The sequence below is a fragment of the Accipiter gentilis genome, chromosome 33 (genome assembly GCF_929443795.1).
Source record: "Accipiter gentilis chromosome 33, bAccGen1.1, whole genome shotgun sequence".
NCBI classification, from domain to species: domain Eukaryota; kingdom Metazoa; phylum Chordata; class Aves; order Accipitriformes; family Accipitridae; genus Astur; species Astur gentilis.
This window is the reverse complement of record NC_064912.1, coordinates 9,497,323-9,522,922: the sequence shown is the minus strand read 5'-3', so window position 1 is coordinate 9,522,922 and position 25,600 is coordinate 9,497,323. Positions and strand designations below refer to the sequence as shown.

At 38.8% G+C, this 25,600-nt stretch overlaps 1 protein-coding gene across 1 annotated transcript in view; it reads right to left on the bottom strand.

The window, feature by feature from the left end:
• BMERB1 (bMERB domain containing 1) overlaps positions 1-25,600 on the bottom strand; it is a 57,058-nt gene that overhangs the window by 20,685 nt on the left and 10,773 nt on the right. The window contains exon 2 of the mRNA XM_049790946.1: positions 7,231-7,354. Within this exon, the coding sequence (XP_049646903.1) occupies positions 7,231-7,354 (124 nt within the window). The remainder of the gene's footprint in view (positions 1-7,230; positions 7,355-25,600) is intronic.

Sequence of the window (25,600 nt, the reverse complement as noted above, 5' to 3'; positions counted from 1 at the left end):
GAAGGAAGTGGGACAGGATGATTAGAAAGGGAGAGAGAGTGTGCATGTTCTGAAGTGGTATGTTTGCTTTCTTAACAGCAAAGACAGATTGAAAATTTACAGTTTGACCCAAACACTTTTTATAGAGAATATTTTAAGAAATGAGCTGAGAGAAGTCTGAGAAGCGAGTGAGGGGGAATGCTGGCTAGCTATAAACTGATGCTTTTCCGTACATACTGTCTCCTTCATATCAATACATGCTGAGTCCTCAGCTTTTCTGAAAATAAACCCAGAAGAGCTGGAGATAGCATATGATGGCTTTAAGCTCTGTTTTCATTTCCTGGGCTGGCTGGAGATGGTCACAACAGCTCCTGGGATAATTTTTTGGAATTTCACAGTATCAGTAGCATAGAAGGAGAGATGCTACAAACAGCCACAATTGCCACACAACCTTGACATAACCTGAGGAGGTCCATCGTGGGTACTAAGTGAGGCAGGGTCTTGAGACAAAAATAGGATTTGATAATATCATTACAGAGCAAATCACAGTGCATCTGTTCTGCTGTGACTATGGTTGCCTCAGCTAAAATGTGATTGCACAATATAAATTGTGGCATTACCTAATTGAGGAAGGCTTGATTTTATAATCTGAAAATTGGTTCCATGTAAACTTTAGGTAATTCTTCATAGCAAGCAGGTATTCAGCTGGAAATAGTATGGACTTCCTGGATATGAAGAGTACAGCTGTCTTCAGCTGCCCTCCTTTTCTTTTTAAAGGAGGAAATAACAGCATAGAGCAAAGCAAAGGACAGGCTTGCAAAGGCTGATACCCGACTTGCAATTTGCACCAAGGTCTGAGAAACATCACAACCCGTTAAGCGATTGCTTCAGCTGATTTTGCTTTCTTTATTTCTTTGTATTGATAAAAAGAAAAACAAACATTATCAGAAAGCTGGCATCTTTTAAAGCATACACTACAAGATGAACTATTTCACTGTGGTATACGGCATGTAATCTGTTAAATAGATAAGAGTTCAGCCACTTCCCTTGGTTTTCAAATAAAAAAAATTCAGGGGACAGGCTGAACATGCTGTCACACATCTGATTTTATTGAGCTTCACTCAGCAAAATTAAAAAGCTGTGTTTTGCAATAAAGAAGCCTCACACATTTGAAACTGAGATGTCAACTGGATTTTCCTGTACTGTTTTTGTTTCACTTCAGAGTTCCACAAAGTTACACTGTTTAAATATATCTTTGTCTTTAAGTGCTTTAGTTTCAATTACTGAAATGAGGTCTCACATTATTCCAGTAAGGAATTTCCACTTCTATTTGCAAGGCAGAGACGAAAGAGCATACAAAGGACTACAAAGCAGTACAAAAGAGAGAAAAATCACATGTATTGAAACTGTACCGTTATTTGTGGTCTTCACTTAAAAATTTTTGGTATTTCATTTTTAAACAGGGTAAATCCTATTTCCACTGTTCTCACTGAATGTTCGCTTTTCCTGTATTTTGGGGAAGTTTTTCTCTAACACAGTGATAGGCAGACTATATTTGTCTAAGAGAAAACAAAGGTATTCCCTTTCAACAGTAAATTATTGGTCTGTCACTAAAAACAGTATGTATTGCTCTGTGGGGCTGTGGACATTACATGATTTGTGAGCCTGGTACACAGATGCGGACAAACTGCAACATCTTCTTAAAGACATCTTCTGAATTTTAAAATAATTTTGATGGGTATTCGTACATACCTGTCCACCAGTCAGGAATTATGCAATTTCTGGAAGCTGTCAGTAGGTGTCTGCCAGACAGTTTAATTTTCAGAGCCGTGCTCTGTGAACTGCACCAAGTTCATATTTGGACCAGGGTACATGGCCTTTTTGGGTGCTGTACTTGGGGTGATCTGAGCAGTGAGTGTTTTTATTGAAGGACAGGTGGAGGACACATGCATTTAACAACCGTGCATCCAAATATCCCCTGGTTTTCACGAAGGCCTCCTGTGACAGACTCGCCAGAGCTCTGTTGTGTCCCATTGGAGCCAGGGGCACTGGAGGAGGCTGCTAGAAAAACTTAAGGTTTTTGAGGGCCTTAGCTGGCAGCCCATGGCCCTCTATGCCACACAGCCCAGCAGACAATAAGGGAAGGGCACAGAGTTTGTAAGGATGGAAAAAATTCCTCAAAGCTGTTGCAAGAGGAAGGTGGGTGTCAGGGGAAAGGTCACTGCAGTGGTCCCACAGAGAGGGCAGCCATTTTGTATTGTGTGGTTGAGGTACCACAGAATGGTGGCCATTTTGTCTTATGCAGCCACAGAGCTCATTTCACCTGAGAGGACAAGCAGTTAGTACTGCCTTGCATGCCTCTGCAGTGGAAGGGGCCCTATGAAGGACTCCCTCTAAACTTTAAAAATAAAGTGTGCCCCTTATTAAAGGAATTTTTGGTGCCCTTTCCTTTCTTTAACCAGAATCATAAACTGGCAGGCAGATGAGGTCTCTTACCTGGTGACTGACTTCACTATCACACGAATTACTGTTGCTGACTGGGTGTCCAAATCTATATCTAAAGGTGGAAAATTTCTTCCTGAGGAGATTAACCCATCGATGGCCCAAAGCAAAGATCTTGAATAATTTTAATATCCAGTATAGCACAATGCAACTTGCTTATTCACAGTGTGACTGTTGCAAAGAGGTGGGAGGAAATTCATAAACTAAAAAACCAAGCTTTGATGTTTTAACTCAGTACTTAATCACAGAACTGTACGTGAAATTTGTTCAAATATAATTGAAATTTTCCTCACTTTAATTTTGAAAACTGAAAATCTGGGTCTGTTGAACTAATAGTATGTTTGATAGACATAGGCTAACAGTTGAGACACAGAGGCTGCTTGGATATGTATGAGAAAAAAACCCCACATATAGTTTTATATGGTTTTTGAACACTACTCTGTACCACTTTTTAAGTCTAATACTATTTTTATTTTAGTAATAATAATTTTTATTATTATTACATATTATTAATAATTTTTTATTTTAATCCCATTGCCTGATTCTTAAATACATTAGGACTTACTTTCAAATAAGGATGATTACGTAGCTGGCTTTTATTTCTTCACCATCTCACTCTTTCTTTCACCCCTACAGGGTGACTCTTCTAAAGCTTTTAGTGATAATGAACTGTTCACTAAAGATTTTATTTAGATACTGAAGTATTACCAACTGTGAGTACTGCAATGTAACATTTGTATAGTGACGTAGGAGCAACATACATAATTTTATCCCTTTTGCTGTCCTACAGACTTCATCGTTGGTGTTACTTTATTCAGTGGGGAGAGGTAACATGGACCTCATAGTATTACAATGGTAAAAATAAGGCCTCGATGCCTTAATTTTCAAAGCAGGAAAGCTGTCAAGTCCGTGTTGCTTGAAAAGACACACATGCTATATAGATTACAGCTGAGGAGCTACCTGAAAGAATATTATATTATTGATGATCTCCCATACCAGGAGGTAAAGTTTTTACTGGTTCATGCACAGAAGTGTGAAAAATGCAAACCAACTCCAGGTTGGAGTGCAAACCAACTAAGCATCCAGACTTTGCTAGGGTTTTTTTTTTAGTTGGGTTTGGTTTTTGTTTTTAGTTGGGTTTGGTTTTTTTGTACTGGCTGATATGCTAACCTGGAGCAGTTCTTTACCAAATGCCCTTATTTTATGGCTACTGCATTTGTTTGGGCAAAATGTTGACATAATACTTAAAGACTGTTGACATAATACTTAAAGACAACATGTGTTGTTGCAGAGCTGTTTCAGACATCAGTGAGTTTTATTATTATCCCATCTTGATCTTCTTTGTGCGTCTTCTTCAAGGAAAGCAGTAATTTCAATTAGCAGTCTTGGAGCAAGTTCCTTCCATGGATTAAACCTGCAAAGCTCTGACAGGCGAAGAGCTTGCTCTGAATCAGCAACAGGTCTAGCTTGCAGCATTTTGTTTTCTTATTTTTAAGTGTGAATATTGTTAAAATACAGTGTCTGTGCTGTGAAGAGTTGTGGTAGTTGCTGGTGTGTGTAAGTAAAGCTGACAGGCTGTATGCCTCTTAACATGAAGGAGCTATGGCCACCATTAGGGCTGGTGATACACTCAAGAGCACAAGCCCTCTAGCTTATTTACTTTATTTTTATAATTTTTCTTTTTAAAGCACAGCTACAATGTACTTTGTCCTAGCTTTAGGATCTGGCTACATGTGAATAAAAAAATCAGTCATACAGACAGATAGTGAGAAGAATAAACCATTAGTTTTAAAAACGTAGCTAGAGATGTAAGCTGTGGCTGGATGCATAAGTGATATGGAATTATTTCATTGTGTTCATGCTTTTGTAAGAACTTATAAAAGCCCAATTTAACTCAAGAGAATTTCTACTCTGTTGCTAACAACATGAGGGGGAAAAAGAGAATACAAACATACTACACATTTTCTCTATATGTATATTTTATCCTCTTGTTATAATTGAACAAAAAGCTAAAGCAGGTACAAGAACTAAAGAGATCTGTTTCTCATTAAAGCTGGTCTTGAACTCGGTGGTCTGAGCATAGGCGTAGTACTGCTAGTTAGCAGCCACATGTTCAAAGTCGAGTCTGCCTTACACCTGCCTGAGAGAGCTCAGTTTCATGCAGTTGGTTGTATAGGTCATTCACAGTGGAATCTAGTCCTGTCAGAAGAAAACAATTACTAAAATTCACGACCTACATATAGACTTCTGGTCTTGGGACACTGGCAATATGTTACTTCAGGAAACAACTGAAAAAAATTAAATATGGCCACGTACAAAGTCTTCCACAATATGTCCATGAGTTAGAGTTTATGTAATTTGCTTAGTTAAACAGATACAAAACTTGGACCACTGAGGTAGCAGTGAGTTGTGCTGTTAATCTCAGCAAGAGGTCATTAAAAGACATTTGTCACTGAAAACAAATGCAACTGAGCCACTCTGTCAGTGTAAACTATTCAGAATGAAAGGTAGTAAAGAACAGGTGCTTCTATATTACTTGGGCATCAGTAGCAACATGCTTCTCACTTGTCCGGAATAAAATGTAAAAACATTTTAAAAAATGAGATAAAGTCAAATAGACAATTTTTTGGACTCCTAAAAGCTATTAAGGGAAGCATGTTCTAATTCTGGAGGCCTTTGTGAGTGAGAGAGGCTGCTTTTTCTTTCACATTTGATGAGCCAGTATGAAGAACTTGCCTGTTGTAAATGGGCTTAGAAAGATGGGAAGCCAACACAGGGCTCGAAACATCATGATCAGTGCAGTCTTGGTATAGTCCCAGTGCAGAGACAGATGCTATCTCACCATTTCATTCAGTGGTGTTAACAAACTGAATTTAACTGCCTCAAGGATTAATGAGCAGTGTCAGGATATTCTGCCATAGAGAAGGGAACAGTCAGGCTAAGAAAGCTGTGTGAATATCCCTGGAAAAGTGGTCATCTTGGCCCGCTGCTGCTGAAGAAATGAAAGGGTCTGTGGCAGTGGCACAGACCTCAGTCCCTCTTGCTGAACAGTGGCAGCAGCAACAAGCTTGGCTTTCCATGACTTAGAAAAGACAAAAGAGTGGGGCCGTCTCTAGCAGTTGCTGCCTCTGTCACCTGCCTGCTTTGCTAATACCTAGGGCCAAATCTAGTGGAGACTTTGATGCTCAGAAGAGCTTTCCTCACTCAGCCAGTGAATGGCTGGGGAGTGCTCTTGGGTAGCTCTAGGCAGAGTGTATTTGGACAGTATCTAATGCAGGAAGAGTACTGTTGCACAGTATGAATGTCAGTTATATTCCCTTTTCAATAAGCAAGCTCCTCTATGTTAAATTCCTTACTCAAACACGTGCTAGGCAATACAGAGTAAAGCGTGTGATGAGTGTGAGCATGGGGGAAATGAAAAGAACAGACTAGATACAAGAACAAACAGAACAAGTGAATAACATGCAAAACAATGACAAGTAGATACCTGCTATGGCTCTCATTCACTGGGACAGTTTATTTCAGTGCTTTGTTTGATACAGAAAAATGTCAAGAGAAGTGCAGACTTCTTCCAGATTAAATTTATGTACAAGCCAATACACTAGCAGTTATTTGACTACCTGGAGCAGGTGTGACAAAACCTTTCCTGTTTACTTTGTTTGTACCACTACAGCATTATTAAAGGTCAGTGTCACTATTACCAGTCCTTACTTCCAAAGGTGTCTAAGCAGTGATTCGCAGCTGAAGTCTTCCAGGATAATACTCCAAGACAGGTGTCTGTACTGTTTGAGAATGAGGCTTTCAACTTCTGGCAGTGCAAGTCAGGGCACTGAAATTAACCTCCAGGTGTAAGGGTTAAAGTACTAGTCCTATCTCTGTACTTTAAAGGGAGAAGAGAGCAAGAGAGTTTTTTCGGGCTACTGTAGCTTCATTAATGCCAAGGGTCTGGGTTCAACAGGTTTTAGATCTACTGAGGTTCTTGGCCTGCCAGCAAAGGTGTTGGCGTCTAACCTCAGGTACTCACAGACAGATGGGACTTAAAAATAATATACTCCTTATTAATAAGTCCTGGTCTTGTAAATTCAGTGATTTAGGAATATGAACCCTATTGACTTCATAATCAGAACTGGATTAATTTTGATTAACCTTCAGTGAGGCTCCTATGCCTGAGCCTTTTGGCAGTTTTGAAAAATCTCTCTTGGAGTATCACTATTTATTTTGATACATGAAAAAGTGTTTTGTTTTCATAATTTAATGGCTTCCATTTAACAAATGTCAAATCCTGGCTGCTATTAGTCCAACACAGTGTTCTCTCTTGTGACATGAACTGTCTGAGACCACTAATGAAGTGAGGAATAAAGCCTGAATTAGGTTAGACTGTAGAAGCTCCAAATCCCCTACCTGTTGATATTTTCTTCAGACAAATATCCTTCCCACAAAGGACTGAAGTCAGGTATAAAAATACACTCTGTCGACACGTACTTTGCTAAAGTTTCCTTTTGTAAGTAATAGATTCCTTTTATGTCTTCTGCAAATCATACTGAATAAAAAAGGTGCTGAATTAAAAAGGTAATTTCCTTTGCAACTACAAAAATTATTTCCCAATGGCATTTTGCTAGCATTCACCTAACTGGGATGCTCTTTATCTTTCTTCCTTTTAAAATGTCAAGCAGATAAGTCTTCTAAATAGCATTCTTTTCTATTTTGATTAATTTTGCATAGTGTTTTCCCAGAAGTATTGATACTTACATAAACCTGAGTTCTGATTCTCTTCTGACTAAGACTTCCCGAAGTCTCTGGATCTTTGCCATCTCAAGCTCAATTTCCTCAGGCATCATTGTCGTTTCAGCCATTGAAATGATGTCAAGTTGATCTGTGTGTGAAAGCAGAGAAAATGAATTAAGCTAGTCAAACTGCCTTAATGGATTTTTTGAGGAATGTAAATTTAATCACAGAGCTATCTGACTATGGAGTAATTAATGCAAGTAGTAAAGAATATTCTAGTTGAATGCTACGTTGACTGGTTTCTCTATTTTTTTTGCTTATTACTTTCAAAGTAACCATTTTGAAGTGAAAGAGTCCCTAAACAAAAGTGACATTCATTTTGTTAGTCAGAATCTATCATACCTCTAAGGAATCCCAACTCAGTAGGTTACTATAGCTACTGTTCCTTAACTGATATACTACAAACTTTGAAAGAACAGCCATAGACTGCTACAAAACTCACTCAAAACAATTACTTGCAACTCTGAAGAGTCCTATCTTGGCATAAGGGCAGGCAATGTGAACTGATGAAGGTTTCCCATCTTTAATTCTCATAACTCTTCATGCCATTCCACCATCTCAGACTGACTAACAGCTAAAGTCCAGGCCCACTAGAAAGGAGCCAAAGATGTGATTAGAAATCACGTAGGGCCTAACCCTTCGAGGGGCTGAGTGTTTCTCACTAGGGCATTGAAATCAGTTGAGAAGACAAACAGCACTTCAGCACTTAGTAATAATTAGCTGGCAACTGGTAAGGCCAGGGTCCTTCTGTGATTATTTCTCTATAATTGATGTATAACCTCTTCTAATCGAGAGAGAAACAGGGCTATGAACTGTGTTCATTGAAGGTAGAAGGAACCAATTTATAGAAGGTGGATTTGGGAAGGAGCAACTTAGCCTCTGGAAAACCTTATTCCAAGGGTTCACCATACTTGGCCTTCATTTTGAACATGAATTTAGAGGCTGAATAATAGAGTGCGTGCATGTTTTGGTACCCAAATGGAGACATATTCCTGAAAGCAAGCCTGTTTCACCTGTATTGGTTTAAAAAAGGAAAATGAAGAGGTCAAAATGTACTCAGCATGATTATGCAGAGAACAGGAGACAAAAAGCATCAGAAAAAAAGCTATTCAATTAATTAAGAGGAGACATTCAAAAGTCCCTCATGACAGACTAAGCACAAACAGCTGAGAAGAATTTCTGACAAAAACTTGGAGTAGGAATGAAACTACAAAATCTCAACACTGCCCCTGCATGAGCTTAGTTCACAAAGACCTGTTCTCCCAAAATTTAAGCAAAGTAAAGAAATTCTATAGGATATAAAGAAAACATATTTTCTTTTTATATAAAAATATATAACATATATATCCTGCCAGTATTGTCTGCAAGTTTTGGCTTCACTTCATAATGAAGGAAATGGGCAAATAGTTTTGTTTTTTTTCTTTCTTGAGATAACAAGATCTTGAGAAAAAAAGTGACACAGATTTTGAAATGGCTCTCATGAGAGAACAGTCATTTCTCAGTAGTTGTTTTTAAAACTCAAATTGCAAAACTGGTTGGTAAAGTAAGGCTATCTGGTGTGTCTGAACATACAACTGCTGCCTGTGGAAGATGGATTTTCCTATTAGAAATCATTGTGTTTGTTGGGGTATATTTAGCTGATGTATAGCCTAGATGTCTTAAGAAGTGTTGTTCCAGCTCTGTAGGCTAGCTTCACAGTGTAAAGCACATGAGTCTTTTGAAATCCCAGCCACTAACTTAGATGTTGAAATAGAACCTAAAAACCTTGGAAATTCTAGATCTGTTTGAGGAAGGTTGAACATCACTGAAAATGCCTTAGGGACTGTATCCAGCCCCACCCTTTCTGTCTCCTCACACCCTTATCTGCTTGTGTGGGAATGAAGAACCATAGCAAAGTTTTGAACTTAGCAGCAGAGTATCTATCATGCTGTGCTACCACTAACAGATGGGCAGAATTATAATTCAATATTCACTATATGTTTATCAGACATCAGTCAAAAGAAACTAGAACAAAGACTCTGTAAGTATAGGTTTGACTCTTGTTGCTTTTCAGGGTTGTGGAGTTATTTTAACTGCTTGCAGCATAACAGGCTTTGGTGCAAATTTATTTTCCAAAAATACTAATCAGGAGATACGAATTTATCCTGATGCTACCATGAATTAAAGCCAATAATACTGGTAATTAGAAAGATAAGCCACAAATATATTACATATACATACGTATTTTAAAAATAGTTCTCAAGAGCTCAGAAAAACAGGAAAAAAAAAAGTTACTGTCTTATTTCCAGCCTGCAACTCTAGCTGTAAATGCCCCAGTGTTACCCCTTAGATCAAGTCAGCTATCATACTGTGATTTCAATAATTCAGGAGGGGAATCATGAAAAAGCCTTATGCCTTGAGTATGTGCTTAAAGCCAACACAAGAATTAGTGTGACAAGCAGTAGTCTAGTCTGACCTCTTGCAGAACAGTCACAGATTCTCCTTCACATCCCACTCAATGTGTGCTTGAACCAGAGAAAATATTTTTTGAAAGCTATCCAAAATTATGCAATGTTTTCAAAAGAATTAAAAATGTAAGCAAGGCACCACAAGTTTGAAAGTGGAGGGAAATAAATATAGAAACCATAAGATATTAGTTCACAACTTGCCTGCAAACTTAGAGATGTAGCCAGAAGAATACAGAGAGATAAGGAGTGGTTTAGTTTATCTTCATAGCAGTACATGTGCTGTGAACATACTGTAAGGTGATTAATTCTCATGGACATCTCAAACTGGAAGGAGTACTGGCAAGAGCTGGATTAAGGGAACTTTAAGAGGAAAAAACAGACTGGGCAGTTGAAAAGGGAAAAAATTTGAAGGTGACGATATAGAGAACCGAGTATGGACACACTGTGGTGCTGGAAGAGATTAAGACACAATTCTAGAGGGGTAGGTACGGTCTTCCAAGGAGCAGGAACTGAAGTCAATCCATACTTCATGCATGTTCACCTGTGCACTATTAAGGAACAATTAACTTTTTGCATTGAATCTCCAGCTTTTCTAAACCTCTCTTCCTAAAAGGTAAAGACTAAGTGAGCTCCTTTGGCAGTTGCCAATGCCCTTTATATAGGTGAGTCCGTAGGTCTCATAAACCCAACACAGCTGTATTATACCACTCACTTTGGCCCCCTCTGAAGAGTATGCAATTTTAAGGCAGGGTCTGAGGGAAAAGGCACAATTAGAACACTGTATTCCCCAGAAATCCTGAAATAGTAGAGCACAGGTGTGAGGACACTCTGGAAATACAAGCTGCTGAAGAGGCCACATGTCAGGATTCTTACCTCACACCTTCACAATTGTGATCCTCACAAATCACCAACCTGTTTGTGTCTGAATTTCTCTTGTAATATTGTGGATAACTGTTTGGCCTACCTGGCAGCAGCTATGCTGAAGGATAATTAATTATTTTTCATAAAATGGTTTGAACTCCTGGGACGTAAACCACTTGGGAAAGAATATGTTAATGTTATTAAGCCTTTGAGTAAAGCTCTAGCTCTGTCCCAGTGATGAATGACACCTCTAGTGCTTTGAGATATGACTCTGAACAGCTTCACACAGAAGTCTCTTACCTTTTCATAAAAGAAAGAAGAAACGTTTCATTTTATTTAAAGCAGGCATGCATTAGTCAACTATTTTTTAGCATATATTGTTACTAAGCTCTGGTTCTGGTAATGAGCCAAAATTCCTAAAGCAAAAGTGGAGACAACACTGAGATTAGTCACAGCCAGTGACAGAATAAAACTATTTTGTCTGCTCTGCAATCTCCAGGATCATTTTCAGTGACAAAGAAACAAGTAAAATATTATTACTACATGCACAAAAAGATATTAGCATGAAAATAATTACTATATAGAAATAAAATTATCAAGCTATTACATATAAGAGAGACTGAAGAGGTAAACCTGAAGGTATTTATGCATACTTTTGCTTCAATTTAAATGCAGACTAGTATAGTTAAACTGGGTATTAACTTGGTCACATTTCATTCTTAGTGTGCCAGCCAGAAATGGAACATTGGCCACCTGTGATGAAAAGCAACAAAAAAATAAAATGCCTATTACATGAATAAGCGCAAAGAAAACTTTAAAAGAAGCCTGAAGTGATACAATGAGAAATGGGAGACTGAGTTACACCTGGTGTCAATAGTTTCAGACAAATTGGTAAGGAATGCTGTAAGGAAAAAGTAACTGTCAGCAAAAATCCTGCTGCTGTCACTCGATGCAAGCATATTGTTCACTGAGAAGCTCATGGTGCTCTACAACCATTAGCTGGTTGAATTCTAATTTGGGGGTTTTGTTATCATCATCTTTGTAAATGACAGAGGCATGGAGAAGGTGAGGTGTATCAGTAACACAAAGGGTCCCAAACCTATGTTGTAGGAACCCAAACTATGTCATTCTTATTCTGGTGGTATCCACATATTGCACAGCAACCGGACCTCTGCTCCATGAACACCTAAAGCAGTATGCAGGCAATTTGCAGTCTAGAGGCAGTAAGAGCTGAGTGACGAGTTGCTTATGGATACACAGCAAGTCTGTGGCAGAGCCAGTACAAGGTCTGCTGGATCATGGTGTATCTTCTGGACATTGTTTATTCTTTTTTTTGGCTTGTCAATCTGTTGCTGTCAGAAACTATCAGTCAGTCAGCCTTGAAGAGTCATCTCAAGTCATTTAGCAACAGAAGAGCTCCAGCATAGGTAAGGGTAATGGCCCAGCTACTCTGCCACTTCATCTTTGACATGGATGAATCATCTTAAATGAGACTCTGTGTTTGTTCAATCAATGACTGTTGAGAGCTCTTTAAAGGATTGCAGTACAAATCAGCTACATGGCTTCTCTAATGTGGCACCACTCGGCAACAAACCTGGCTGCTCAGCCCACTCAGTTACAGTGCTTCAATTGAAAATTATTTTAAGTCATTTTTGTCCTGGACTGGATTTCAACTGAGCAATTTGAGGCTACTTCCACTCCCTTAAATTGTCCAATAATAAGATAATCCTTGTTAAAATACTGTTAATGGCAAAGTTTTGTTCAAAATCTGGGTCAGCACTTTTGGGGCTTTCTCAAGAATTCAGTGAAATTCTCAAATTAATCCTTTTTCACTTAAGTATATTAAATGCTAACAGAGCACAGTGCAGCAAGTGCAGTCTTAATGCTGTTTCAGGTATCAAAATTAAGACTTCCAAGACCACTATTAGTCAATGAGCCAAAGCAGAAGGCACAGGTTAGAGATGGATGAAGAGAGAACCAGATGGTGCAACTTAAAAACAGCACGCTTGGTGGAAATTGAAATAGTTGCATAATGCAGAAAAATAAATTGTTATAGTACAAAATATTCCAGATAAAAAAATGTTCATGTGAAAAGAATCAGATGATTCTTGTAGTTTGTCACTAGCTTGTCACCTGGAGTCAGGAATGACTAGTCTTGTAGCCAGGCCTTTTACTGTATCTTTTACTGTTGCCTCAAATGTATTCAGAAGCCCTGAGGTGGGGTTTTTTCCTCTTTGATTTAACCCATCTGGAGCAGAATGCAGTGGCCAATAACTAACCTGTGCAGAAAAAAACTACATCTAATTGTTTATTCCTGATCTAGCCTGCTGCAGCATTCTATTACTGTGAATCCTAACAATGATTAAATTTGGCATGTGTGTGAAATGGTATTTATTCAGTGTTTGATGCTGCAATTACCATGCAAATATAGCTAATAGCTAAACACAATACAAACAGCTGCACTGTATTTTGTATGTGGCTTCCCTAACAGGCAGGCAACATTGTGCAATTTAAAATGAGTAGACTAGGGGAAAGGGGGAAGGTGGCATAGGGCAGTACCTGTGTGGAAGTGACCTGACTGTCGTGGTGCTGAGCACATCCCACCACTCCTCCTGGTTTGACAGCATGGGCTCAGCATTGGTTTGGATATATGTCCTGGTTTTGGCTGTGATAGAGTTAATTTTCCTTCTAGTAGCTGGTATAGTGTTATGTTTTGGATTTAGTATGAGAAGAATGTTGATACACACTGATGTTTTCAGTTGTTGCTAAGTAATGTTTAGACCAAGTCAAGGATTTTTCAGCTTCTTATGCCCAACCAGCAAGAAGGCTGGAGGGGCACAAGGTGTTGGGAGGGGACATAGCCAGGACAGCTGACCCAAACTGGCCAAAGGGATATTCCATACCATGTGATGTCATGCCTAGTATATAAACTAGGGGGAACTGGCCTCGGGGTGTGTGGGGGGGGGTGGGTGTCGTGGCTCAGGAATTAACTGGGCATCGGTCAGCAAGTGGTGAGCAATTGCACTGTGCATCACTTGTTTTGTACATTCCAATTCTTTTATTATTATTATTGTCATTTTATTATTGTTATTATTATCATTATTATTTTCTTTCTTTCTGTCCTATTAAACTGTTCTTATCTCAACCCACAAGTTTTACTTCTTTTCCCGATTCTCTGCCCCATCCCCCTTGGGGGGGGGGACACACGACAGTGAGTGAGCAGCTGCGTGGTGCTTAGTTGCTGGCTGGGGTTAAACCACGACAACGTGGTGCAGGTGTCTGGCTTTGAGAAGCCTCACCAGAGACTTTCCCTCCTTTCCCCTTCCTTTTGCTCAGAAGCAGATTTCAGGCTGAGACTCTGGCCCTTGCTCCTTGCTCCTCCCCCTGGGACCTGGACTTGACCTTGGGCCTGCCTTGTACTAGGGATTTGCCTGGAGATCTGGACTGTGGCAGACCCTGGTCGTTGTCACCAGACCCGCTCTGCTTTCCTTGCCCAGGTACCACTGGGCTGGGCCCTCGCCAGTGAGGACACTGTCCCTGCCCCTGCCTGCCTTGTTATGACTCTCAGCACAGGGCTTGCCTACTCTTTCAGAGCTGCCAGCCCTTCTTGTACCCAATACTGATCCTCCACCTACACCTTGTAATAGAAATACTCCTCATGACTGCATTGAACCTAGGACAAAGGCTCAATTCACTAGGGTTTCCCTTTCCTACTTTTGATGATTTCTGGAGAAATTCCAAAGGAATCTGCCTATATAAATACAGACTGTGGGAACTGATACCGGATCACTGCACATCTGTTTCAAACAGCAGTGCACAGGCATATTACCGGCTTCTAAGTGCCTTACATAAACTCTGCTTCACATTCTCTTTCCATTAATGATATTATCAATATTTTTCTACTGACTGTGAGTCCCAATGCCTCTGAGATAAGAGGCCACTCTATGTGCATCCCAGGAATCAGTCCTTATGCTGCTGCAGAGTACAGTCCGCAGTCCATTTCAGTGGGTTATTTTAGAAAATGCTGTATCCTATTCTTTTCCCTCAAGGCAATCTCTTCCCTCTGCTTGTCAATTGGCCCTCCTGTCTCATCTCTTGCACTGAAAACAGACTGGTGATGACAGCCAACTTACTTAGTAAAAGTTGGAATCATGCTGCTGGTTCTATCAGGCCTCAGTAACCAGCTAATAGGCTACACTGAGGCAACAGGAGCACACATAGCTGACGAGTTTTAACACTGGGGAAAAAGTAATCTCTAAAGCCAATAGTAGCGTGCAGAGGCTATTACTGGAGGAGCAAAAAACTAATGTTCTACTCCCCTTACATGTGCCAAGATTCTCAGAATCACTTTGCTTTCACTGCCATCAATAGCACTGAATACCAGAGTTTACACAGCTGAATTTTGCTTCTAGCAGGAAGCTGAATTTTTTTGTCTTCTCTCACTGTGCTTGTTACAGCTTTTGAATCCCTATGAATACTTCTCCATGGATTGAGCAACACAGTTACTTATTTTGGAATCACTGGCATGTAGAGCTGTGAAATGCACTTTGAACTGACAGAAACTGAGCACATATCCTTCACAGTTGGCTAGATGTGCTTTGTCCTGCAAGTAATGGTGGCCAGAAACTTTGACAAAACTGAGTCTGCTGGAAAATGCTAGAGAAGTGGTATTCAGAGTATCTGGGGTAACATCTTGGATTCAGTACATCTACTATGAAGTCAAAAGGAATGCCTCTGTGCAAAGAGCATGGTTTCCTATCAGTGCATGAGGATGCAGAGCAGCCTTGCAGTTCTGGAGATGTTAAATTCTCCATAAAACCCTGGAAGTAGAAGTGTCAACTGCAGTGCAGCTCCCAGGCGCACAGGGGGTAATCTTGGAGCCCTGAAATACTGGCTTAAACTAGACATCAAAGCTTCCAACATTTTTGGCTGACAGCAGAGCACCTAGAAATCCCAAAGCTGGTTTTTCACGTGCTTCATGTCTTGGGGTAAACCTCTGGGCTGGTTGATTCCCCTTAGAGCTTGGCTTTGCAACAGGCAGCTGTGAAATCTGGCAGCTCTAGGGAACCCCTTCGGCAGTAAGGAACCAGAGATGAATACTGAAAGCTGGTTAAATGCCAAGATCTCAGGCAATGTCACAGTCACCAGATATCCCTCCTTCTGAACAGTTATTTGGGGAAGGAGAAAAAGAAGATGGGAAGATTTTTCTGATTCATGGGGAATTGTGGTGCATCTATGCTTCAAGAAAACCTGAAATACAAAGTACTGGCCACGTCAGCTCTGTAAAGATCACTTATGTTCTGAGATAAACTGCTAGGCTAGAGCTATCCCTTCACAACTGCAGTCCATTCAGCAGCTCCTCAGTCAAAAGCTCAGAATTTCATGTCTGTAGAGAGAAACCTGTACAGAGAAGCACGGAATCTCTCCGAGATGATCAAAATGAATTATCATCCATTTAAACTTGCCATTTGTGGGAGGAGAGGAAATATTGCTTTCACAGTAATGGTTAGAATCATTGGGAAAAGCACTGTTGCAGCATCAGCTGCAGTGAAAATGTTTTTATTTTGCAACTGGAGAGAATAAAAAATACTTTCTACCATCCCTTAGGATGATAGCTGCTTTTGCACAGATTGCTTATGGAAATAGATTTAAATTTTTTTGTAATCAAAATTAAAATTTTCTGATTGTAGGACATATTAAGAGCATTAGAGAAGACTAGGAAAGGCACGAGCAACCTAAAAGACCACGAATACATCAATTTTGGAAAGGTTTGCTTCGAATTTTGTTGAATTAATTTGTTGAATTAATTTGCTGAATTAATTTGTCAGATTAGTCAACCTTTGGAAGAAGTCATATATGGATACTATGATTATTTCTTTTGCTCTATTCACCTCCCTCTTCTCATTCAGTATTTGACCACCTCTCAGTCTTGTTTAGTATTCAACATTGAATATCAAAGACAATCTGTTTCTGTAATATATTAAATTATGTCTTCCTGTTTTCTAATAGTAGGCTACCATGACTTACTGAGTATGTGCAGTTTTATGCATAGCTTGAATCTGTTGTAACTTAGGTATATTTTCTGCCATCTTTGAATAGTCTGATCAGCATTGACTAAGCATGTGTAAATAACTTCAAAATTATAAACAAAACAATACTTGGAGTTTCCTTTTATGCAGAAATCTTAGCAGTAAGCCCTACACCATATAGATTCTGTAGGGGGAAAAGCAGCTGAGTTTAGGGGACAGGAAAGTGTGAATTTGTCTTGCAGAGGTGATTAGCTCCACATGTCCCTTTTCCTAATCCAGGGCTCACTGAAGTCAACAGGAGTCCTTCACTTCAGCCTATTTTTTTTCCTTTTATTTTTTTTTTTGCATGTGTCATATGTAACTTGCCCTTCTAGGCATGCAGCTATTTTTGCCTTTGAAGGAGAAGAATAAGTTTGAAAAAGTCTTGGAAGTTCAGACTTGGCTTTTCAGAAATCTGTAGAAATCTGTTGGTATTCTCTAAAACTGACTAACAAACTGATAAATTTAGTGGAGCTGGGGCTGTGATATGCTAGCCTTTTGTCACTGCTGAGGAAAAAAGAATGCCAGAAAAAACCAAAATAGTAAGACAGAACTGATATTCATAATTTTGTTGAATTCAACAGAATTTGAATGAGTCTTTGAATGCCACATGGTAAAAAAACCCACAACACCCTATTGCTAAAAAACACCAGAGATGATTCTGTTTGCCATATCATTTCCTTCCAAGGTATATTAAATCATCTGATGTGACTGGAGATGGCTCTGTTTAAAGTCAGCTGTGGTCTGAGTGCAATAGCACAATTATAATATTGGGATTTATTTTGTCCAGGTAATAAATACTTTTTTTTTTAAAATTATCACAGATTTACAGTCTAGACGTATTACAACCTGAGCTTCCACTTCAAAAGTGCCTCACTCACACTCTACCATATGACCCCATTTTAAAATTAGGTAAGCAGAGAATATAAAAAGCACTCTGTGCAATTGCTCACTGCACTTCCAGAATCACTGCCCTGTGATTCTGTTCCATATCTAAGAGCCTCTTGTCATAAAAAGATTCTTTCAGTTGCTTATCCTGTACGTTCTTGTTCTTATCTTCAAGCTTTGACCTTTTATTTTTCATTATTTACTTTTGCAAAAAGCCTGTTGGCAGCAGTCTATTCTTTTCCATTTCTGGCTTTTGTACGCTGTGGTCTGAGGTTTCTCTTGAAACATAAATGCCAGATTCACAGTGTTGAATATTAACTCCTTCCTCTAACTCTCAAAGTCCTTTTGGTTTCTATGGTATCATACTCAAAGTATTGCACACAATGACTCCTTTCACGTCTGATTCAAGAAAGCACCCATATCCACCCAGTGCCCAAATGAGATTCTTAGTTGGTTTGCATCTTTTCTGCTGTACTTCTGTAGATCAAATAGTATTGCACTGAAGAAAGGCTGGTTTAAAAACTGAACCTGAAAGAGATCCTGCTTTGAGTTTTCTAATTCAACTACATATTCCCAAGCAGAAATTGATATTCAGGCAGTAAAAGTGATTCCTAATTACAGATGGTCTTCAGTACTTTGCTATCTAGAAGTTTTATGGTTAAAAGATGGTTCCAATTTTCTACTTTAGGAACTGTTTTCTGCCCTTGTTCCCTATTCAAAGATACATATCAGCACAAGTCCATAATAAGATCTGTAAAGATCTTGCCTGTCACGAAAAGCATCAATTAAATTGTCTTGTTTGTTATCCTGAGAAATTTATAAGCAGTAATTATTCTTGGCTTTGTCTTTTGTCAATTTATGACAGTTCCAATTTCCTAAGTGGGTAATTATGCAATCCTTTAAATCTTACATTTCCCCCAGGAAAAAGCTCTGTGCATAGACTACTTCATTTTGATTGTAATGATACCCTGAAAAAACAGCTCATCTCTCAATAGTTGTTCATCCTTCTCTGACAATGAAGACCCTGTGAATTTGCACCAGTCTGGAGTTCTTGTAGAAATCTAATGTGATGCATGGGACTTAATGTGATATTCAGACTTAATGTATCTTAAAATCTATACTGCCATCCTGTATTTGGATGGTAAATTCCATTTGTTCTATCTTGCACTTAAGCTTTCAGATTTCAGCATTCTCCTGACTTTTGACACTGTCAAAATTGTGGTACTCATCTACTTGTGAAGATGGAGATTTTGGTTAGCTAAGAGGAAAGGATCAAGGACAGGGGAAAGGGTTGTTTGTTAAATGATAATGGCTGGTGTAAAATTAAGTAGAGGTAAAGAATAAGCTTAGACTGGAAACTAGTAACTATCCAAAGCAGTAACATTCTGAATCAGTCTTTCAAGTAGGATATTGGAGGAAATGAACCAAAGCTGTTTTAAACTAACATCAGAACATACGAATCTTTAAAGGGTCTGGCCTCACTTTGTGGGGAAAAAAACCAGACAGGTCCTGTGAATAAGCGCAGGTATTGTATGATTGTCTGCAGTTGCAGGAAGATGGACTCAGGAAGTAGAAAACATTAATTTTACCATTATCTGGGGCTTTAGTCTTTAAGGTAGGATTTAGCTTTTTTGAAGTCCAGTGTCCTCTGCAGTCAGACATTGCCCACACAAAGATTCCAGACTCTTTCGCCATGTCTTAAGTCATAAGGATCCATCCTGTCAAATTAAACTACCACTTCGAGATAGGGTGTTTGCTCATGCAAGGAACTGAGTCAGTACAATAGGACAATTTGCTACCTAATTATCTGTAACTAGTATAATTTATTTTCTAGCTGTAAATCTGTATATGATTTGGTGCTGGTTTATAGCACTATCATTATGATTTACATGTAGTTTTTTTCTACTACTGAGAGTTCTACTAGTTTTCTCTATTTTTATATCATGTCTTTGATCTGTGACTCACAATACACTGGATAGTCTCCTAAATAGTCAATTTTAGGGGGAGAGGGAGGATTTTTCCTCATTAGTACCCCCTCTGGCAGCAGTTTAAAAGCCAATACAAACCATATTTACAGATCAGGAAACAGAATTTCAGCACTCACAGCAATAAATGCCTAAGGACTCAGAACTTAATATTGAACTGTTTCTTTGAAAATATAAGATAAATATAACTTCATATGAAAGTCTTCCCATAAACAATGAAATAAAAGCCCCAGGCCTGATGTGATTGTGCCATAATATTAAGTCAAAAATACAGATTTTTTTAATGTGATCAAAATTTGCAGGATGTGCTTCTGATGTAAATAAATTCAGGGTATGCAGCAGTATGCCCACTAACATAAATTACCCTAATGACACTCACAGATTGGGTCGTGAAAACTCTTGAGGGTTTTGACACTCCAATTATAGGGCTCAACCTTGCTATTTTGAAGTTGATTCCAAGTGTCTGTCTAGGCAATTTCTATTACAGTCAATGATAACAAGGTTGCATACATCTCTTCAGCCTGTTAGAGAGCAAATGCATAACAATGAGGAAAACAGAATCATTAAAAAAGCAAAAGGAGTTTGGAATTAATGGATTTTTATAAAATCCTTTTAAAACTCAAGTCCCATTGAATTAAGAAACGCCAAAGACATTATTTGTGGATTCACATGTGGTTCTCCATTCAGCTGAAACCGAATCCTCTGTTTTGATATAAATTGCATCTCTGAGTTGAGACAGTTTTCAAATATCCAGATTCTAAATTTGGCAGGTTTAACTTTTTTTTTCTTATGGTGGCTGTGATAAAGTCACTACAGCTCACGCCTTCAGATGCAAGCTGGTCTGCAAGTGACTGCTCAGTAGCCAGCTTAGTATCATGTCAGTACAGTTCCTATCACACATCAGACACAAAAATCTAGCAACACAGAGTATCTTTACTGGTTTCTCAGATATACTGATACAGTGGAAGAAGGACTTGCTCACATACAGAAATTTTTTAGAGCAATTACTGCACACTGGAAGGGCATCATCGTGATTGGTGTGACCATTTCAGACTTCAGTTTCCGGCATCCCCAGTGCCTGAACTGAGCCACAAACTCTCTTCAAGACTAGTACAGTCCATTTGCAAAATAGGCTGTGGTATCTCATCCAGCCATTTCTGTTGTGTATAAAGAAGGATTAAGTGGTTTTGAGTGGGTTTTAAAGAAGAGCTGTCCATATAATTAGGTCTGCAGAGAATTATGACAGACTTAACAAAGTACTGTAATTGAATTGTGCAAGAACGTTTTCCAGACTTCCTGCTGTTACGTCCAATTTTAAATAAACTCTAGTTTGGGTATCAGTACCACATTCCTTGTTGCCAGATGCTCTGACAACAGGATTTTTCACACATTTGGCTAGTGGCTTTAGGTGACGTGTGAAAGCAATTTCCCCCAGACCACATTACATGTCAGTCTGAAACTAAGCAACCTAATTTGTCTTGCTGTAACTGAAATAACAGTGGCATTTTTCCACCTCTGTGTAGAAGATATACCACTGTGTATTTCATATCAGTGATTATTGACCTAACCTGACAGAAGGGTGCCCTCAATATTCCAGTAGTTCTAAAACCAGAAACTTCTAATATTCTGTTCTTCTGGTTCCTCTCTCTTCTCTCTCTCCCTACACACAGATAAATAAATAAATAAATACATCTCTGCAGATGAGACAAATAAGCTAATCTTGCATAATATTGTTTCAGCAACTAACTGCTGCTTGCAGAAAACCCAGAGATTTAGCTCATTTGTTTGTGAATACCAAGTCATTACTACTGTCCAGCCTGCCTCAGCCTGACCTGGATTTTGTGAGGAGAGGCAGGCAGTTTTGTTGCAGAGGTTGGTTTTCTCTGAGCCTGAGAACAGGGGCACCAACCAAGGGGTTCTGCACCCAGCTGTGCTCTCTGCTTCCTCTGGCTCAGGAGAAGGCTTGTAGTAAATTGCCATACATCTTTCCATTTCAACTTACACCTGCCAAATCTTTCCAGCAGCTAAAAAGAGGGACAGACTAATGACCATGCCAGTTCCTCACCCCTTCTCACCTGCCTGGTTTAGGGAAGATAAAGGCCCCTAATTTACTGTGCTTTATTCATAAGCAGCTTAGACCTAAGACTTGAGCAGCTTTGGGATGGAAAGTGAGCTGCTTCCTTTCTTGAACAAACAGCTGTTTCTTATCACAGTCACAGCTATATCACATATCACAGCCTTAGAGAAGGTTTTCTTAATTATATACCCAGCCTGGGAATGTGTCCCATTTAAAATGCTGCTCAGAGAAATTATCAGTACCAAGGTAAAATGAGACCTCATCCACTCACACCAGGAAATGAAAGAGAATTCTACCTGTTTTGCAAAAATCAATATGTGTTATACAAACACTTGGTGCAAAGTTGGAGGTCATTTATATGTGAAGCTAGCTTTCTTATGAAGGAGATCTTAGAAAAACTAACAGTTTTTTTCATCTAAGCCCAGAATCTGGTCTCAGTACATCTCCACATTACAAAGCTTGAGGTCTAGATCTTTGACATACACTGACACACACATCTCTGGGAATCAGCCACCACAAAACCAACAGACCAGACTCCTCTTTCTTAAGTGGAAATTGCTTATATGATTTAAACATAAGCTCAGAAAGAGCTAGAAACAGATTTGTCATTCAGCAAAATATTGGGATGCCACCAGCACGAAATCTGTTGTTTTTAAAAATTAATTAAGCTAAATTGCTTCCTTTTTTCTTCCTCTTTCCCCCTCAGGTCATCTTTCCTATTCAATTCTTTGGCTTTACAATGAGATTTTCCTATTTCATTAAGTGTTTATATCTCCCCTGTTGCTATATGAAAACTTCTTGCAACCTGTAAAGAAAATAATATTGACTCTATTCAGGAAGTGTTATCAGAATAGACAAAACACACTCACTATAAACTGTCTCAAACCACTGTTCCTATATATGCAATATATATAGCAGACTAATAGCAGACTAATAATAGATCTTACAGAAGTGTGATTTAAGTAATTTCTATAGGACTAAGTAATGAATTTACCTTTTGTTTGCAATTTTAAGTTCTGTTTCCAAATTCTTCTTTTCAATGGGAATTTATTTGTTCAAAAAAAAAAAAAAGGATAAGTTCCTTTTAATTATCTCCTCAGAAGTCACTATGCAAAGTTAATCACCTCCTGGATTAAGTAAGCCTTTGGTAATGAGTCTCATTTTTACTGGCCTTTCTTCTGAATTTATTATCTCTGACCTAATTTGTGTTGGTGCAGACTGGGGTATAAACTAATACTCAAATATTTCTGTAAACAGTTCATGCTATTTTATTTGCATCTGTTTGCACAATTTTCAGCTCATTTGCAGTATTGATTCATTTAGAAAGATACAAATGTCAAAACAACCATCTCCCATGCTGCCTGTTTCTTTATTTGACTCACCAGCAAACACCCATCTTATCCTAGCCAACATCTGATAATGCTCTGGTTTTGCCCGCAGAAACATCATTGCTATCCAGTCTTCTTGGATAGCATACAGAAAACTCTCCCTACTGTTTGTAGAAGAGCACTTTCCATAGTACCTAGAAACTGATAAGAATTCTGATCATCTGTTCTAGTAGATATAAAATGGCTTCTAGCTGGGATATTTTGCCTTTCTACCACTCCAGAATAAGGAAGCCTAGGGAAATTATTAGAAGGATATTCTATGAGAAGGCATTCTTTTTCCTGCTTCTTGTATATTTTACTCCTGTGAAGGGCAGTGGATGGCCTCCTTGTAAACACACAAATGATTTGACTTCTAAGAAATGTCTTTTCTCCCTTGTGCAGAGTGAATGAAAACATGCTACAAGGACAATGTTTTCTTTGGTGTAAATACCTATATATGTGGAGGACTCGCAGATGGAGACAGTTTTTTCTTGCTTGCAACACAGTGGTGTTACACCTTCCCAGCATGAAAATAGTTACATTAGATTTACCTGTCATGACTAGCCACATAATTTTAAAACAATGAAATTAAGTGCTATGATTTTCTTTACCATAAGAAATTATTACTAAGGTATTTTATATCCAGACTATTCTACATAAAAGGTAAACGCAATAAAATTTCATAACCATTACTGAGGAAAAAACTCACATCAGCAATTATGAAATCACTGCAACAAAATAAAACTAAGATGATGCTTGAAAAAATGTTCTGCCTGGCTGATTCCTGTTGGAAGAGCTCTTGTACATGCTCTTTATTTTTGATAAGGGATTACTCTAAAGTTTCAGCACCTTTGCATTATACCTCTGCTGAACAGACACAACTTGGACTACACAATCTCAGAGTGCTTTATATGCATTAGGTGTGGTCTGTCCAGTCCTCAAATCACTGCAGTTTTGCATATACAAACCCTAGGAGTGCTGTGGTTTGAGTCACAGTTGGTGGGGGTTTTTTTGAATGAACAGACTTAGGAGATGAGGCAGAGAGAGCTGCAGTAAAGAGAGGAGGAATCAAGGAGAGTGGATGAATTAAGCTCAGCCACTCATTCTAGCACACTGCGTCTGTATATCAAAGACAAGAATTGAATGTAATGGAAAATGTTGCTGGAGCCAGTACAAGAGCTCTGGCACCCATCTTGATCAGAACCCCAAGGCAGTATATGAAAATAATTTCATAAAATGCAGCCAAGCCTTGAAATAGGCCTTAATATTCCCCTCCTTCCCCAATTATCATCCTAGTACTACTGTTACATCTCTACAGAATACTTTGTTCACTTTGTAAATACAGAAATAAAAAGGACCATGCTGGTCACTGACTGCCTCCAGGTACCTCAGTGCTTCTCACACCACAAGCACCAGTCCCTTTGTCCTCTCTCTAGTGACCTCCAGTGCCTCAGAGACACAGAAAAAACAATTCCAGAAATCAAACTGCATCAGTTAACTTTTTCCAGAGGTCTGATTTGTGAGAGCAGGGGCTATCTTTTCTAGTATCTTTCTGATTATCTTAAAGCTACTACCAGAGACAGGAGTTGCTAGTGCCTAAAGTACCTAGCTCTTGGTAGCTGTTCTTGAATGCCTTCACACCAGGGGGGTGGAGGACACAGGGACAGGGGAATGAACTGACTGCTTAAAACAATATTTTATTTTTCAAAATAAATCTGTGTGAGATGAAAACTTGGTTTACATTTAAATAAATCATGATGCTGATAATGTAGTTACCATTGGTTTTTTGCATATTCCTTTCACCTTTCCCATCATGTTATGAACTGAAAATACAACCTTATGCACTTTAAACAGCAATTTCTCCTTAAGAGAATGGGGAGAATACACAGCTATATGCAGCCTCGTGGAAAGTTTGCACAGTGTATATGATCTGACAGCTGTTCCTATGAGAAAATGGATCTAAAACCCAACACAAAAAATTAGGGAAAATTGCCTTTGAAGGTCTGACCCAAAAGCCCTCATTTTCAGTTTTATTCAGTGGCACTGGGTTAGACCTTTATCTATTTTAGTCTGGCTCAGGAAGACTGCCAGGAGTCAGGAAGACTCAGGAAAGGGTTTCCATGTCCAACCCTGCCACAGCCCTACATAAGATTCAGCACTATCAGAAGGCTGTAAATAGAAACTGGTACAGTTAGTTACTGTGGTAGGTACCTTTCCTAGTGTGGAGATCCCACTGAAATCAATGCACATTCCCATCTGGCGCAAGACTGGGTTTAAGCCACACTCCAAGGAAAGCAATTCATGCTTCATCAATTCATCTTATGTGATGAAGAATTAAAAAGCAATATTAAGAAACACACTTTGCTTGTTCATTTACTTCTGTCATTTTGCTCAGTGGTCAAAGGAAATGGCTTGTGGCTTTCCATTTTATTCCTCATGAGTTATATTCTGATCCTGTAATACTAACACAAAGCTTCAGCATTTAAGTTTCAAATGCTGTAACAGTGCCAACTACAGCTAATGTTCAGTTTTTTAAAACTTATTAAGTTGGTATTTTTAAAAGACTTTTTCTGTCTTCATTAATTTTTTTGTTTTAGGAAAAAAAGTCAACAAAATGTTCAGTCTCAGAAAGTCTTGTAAA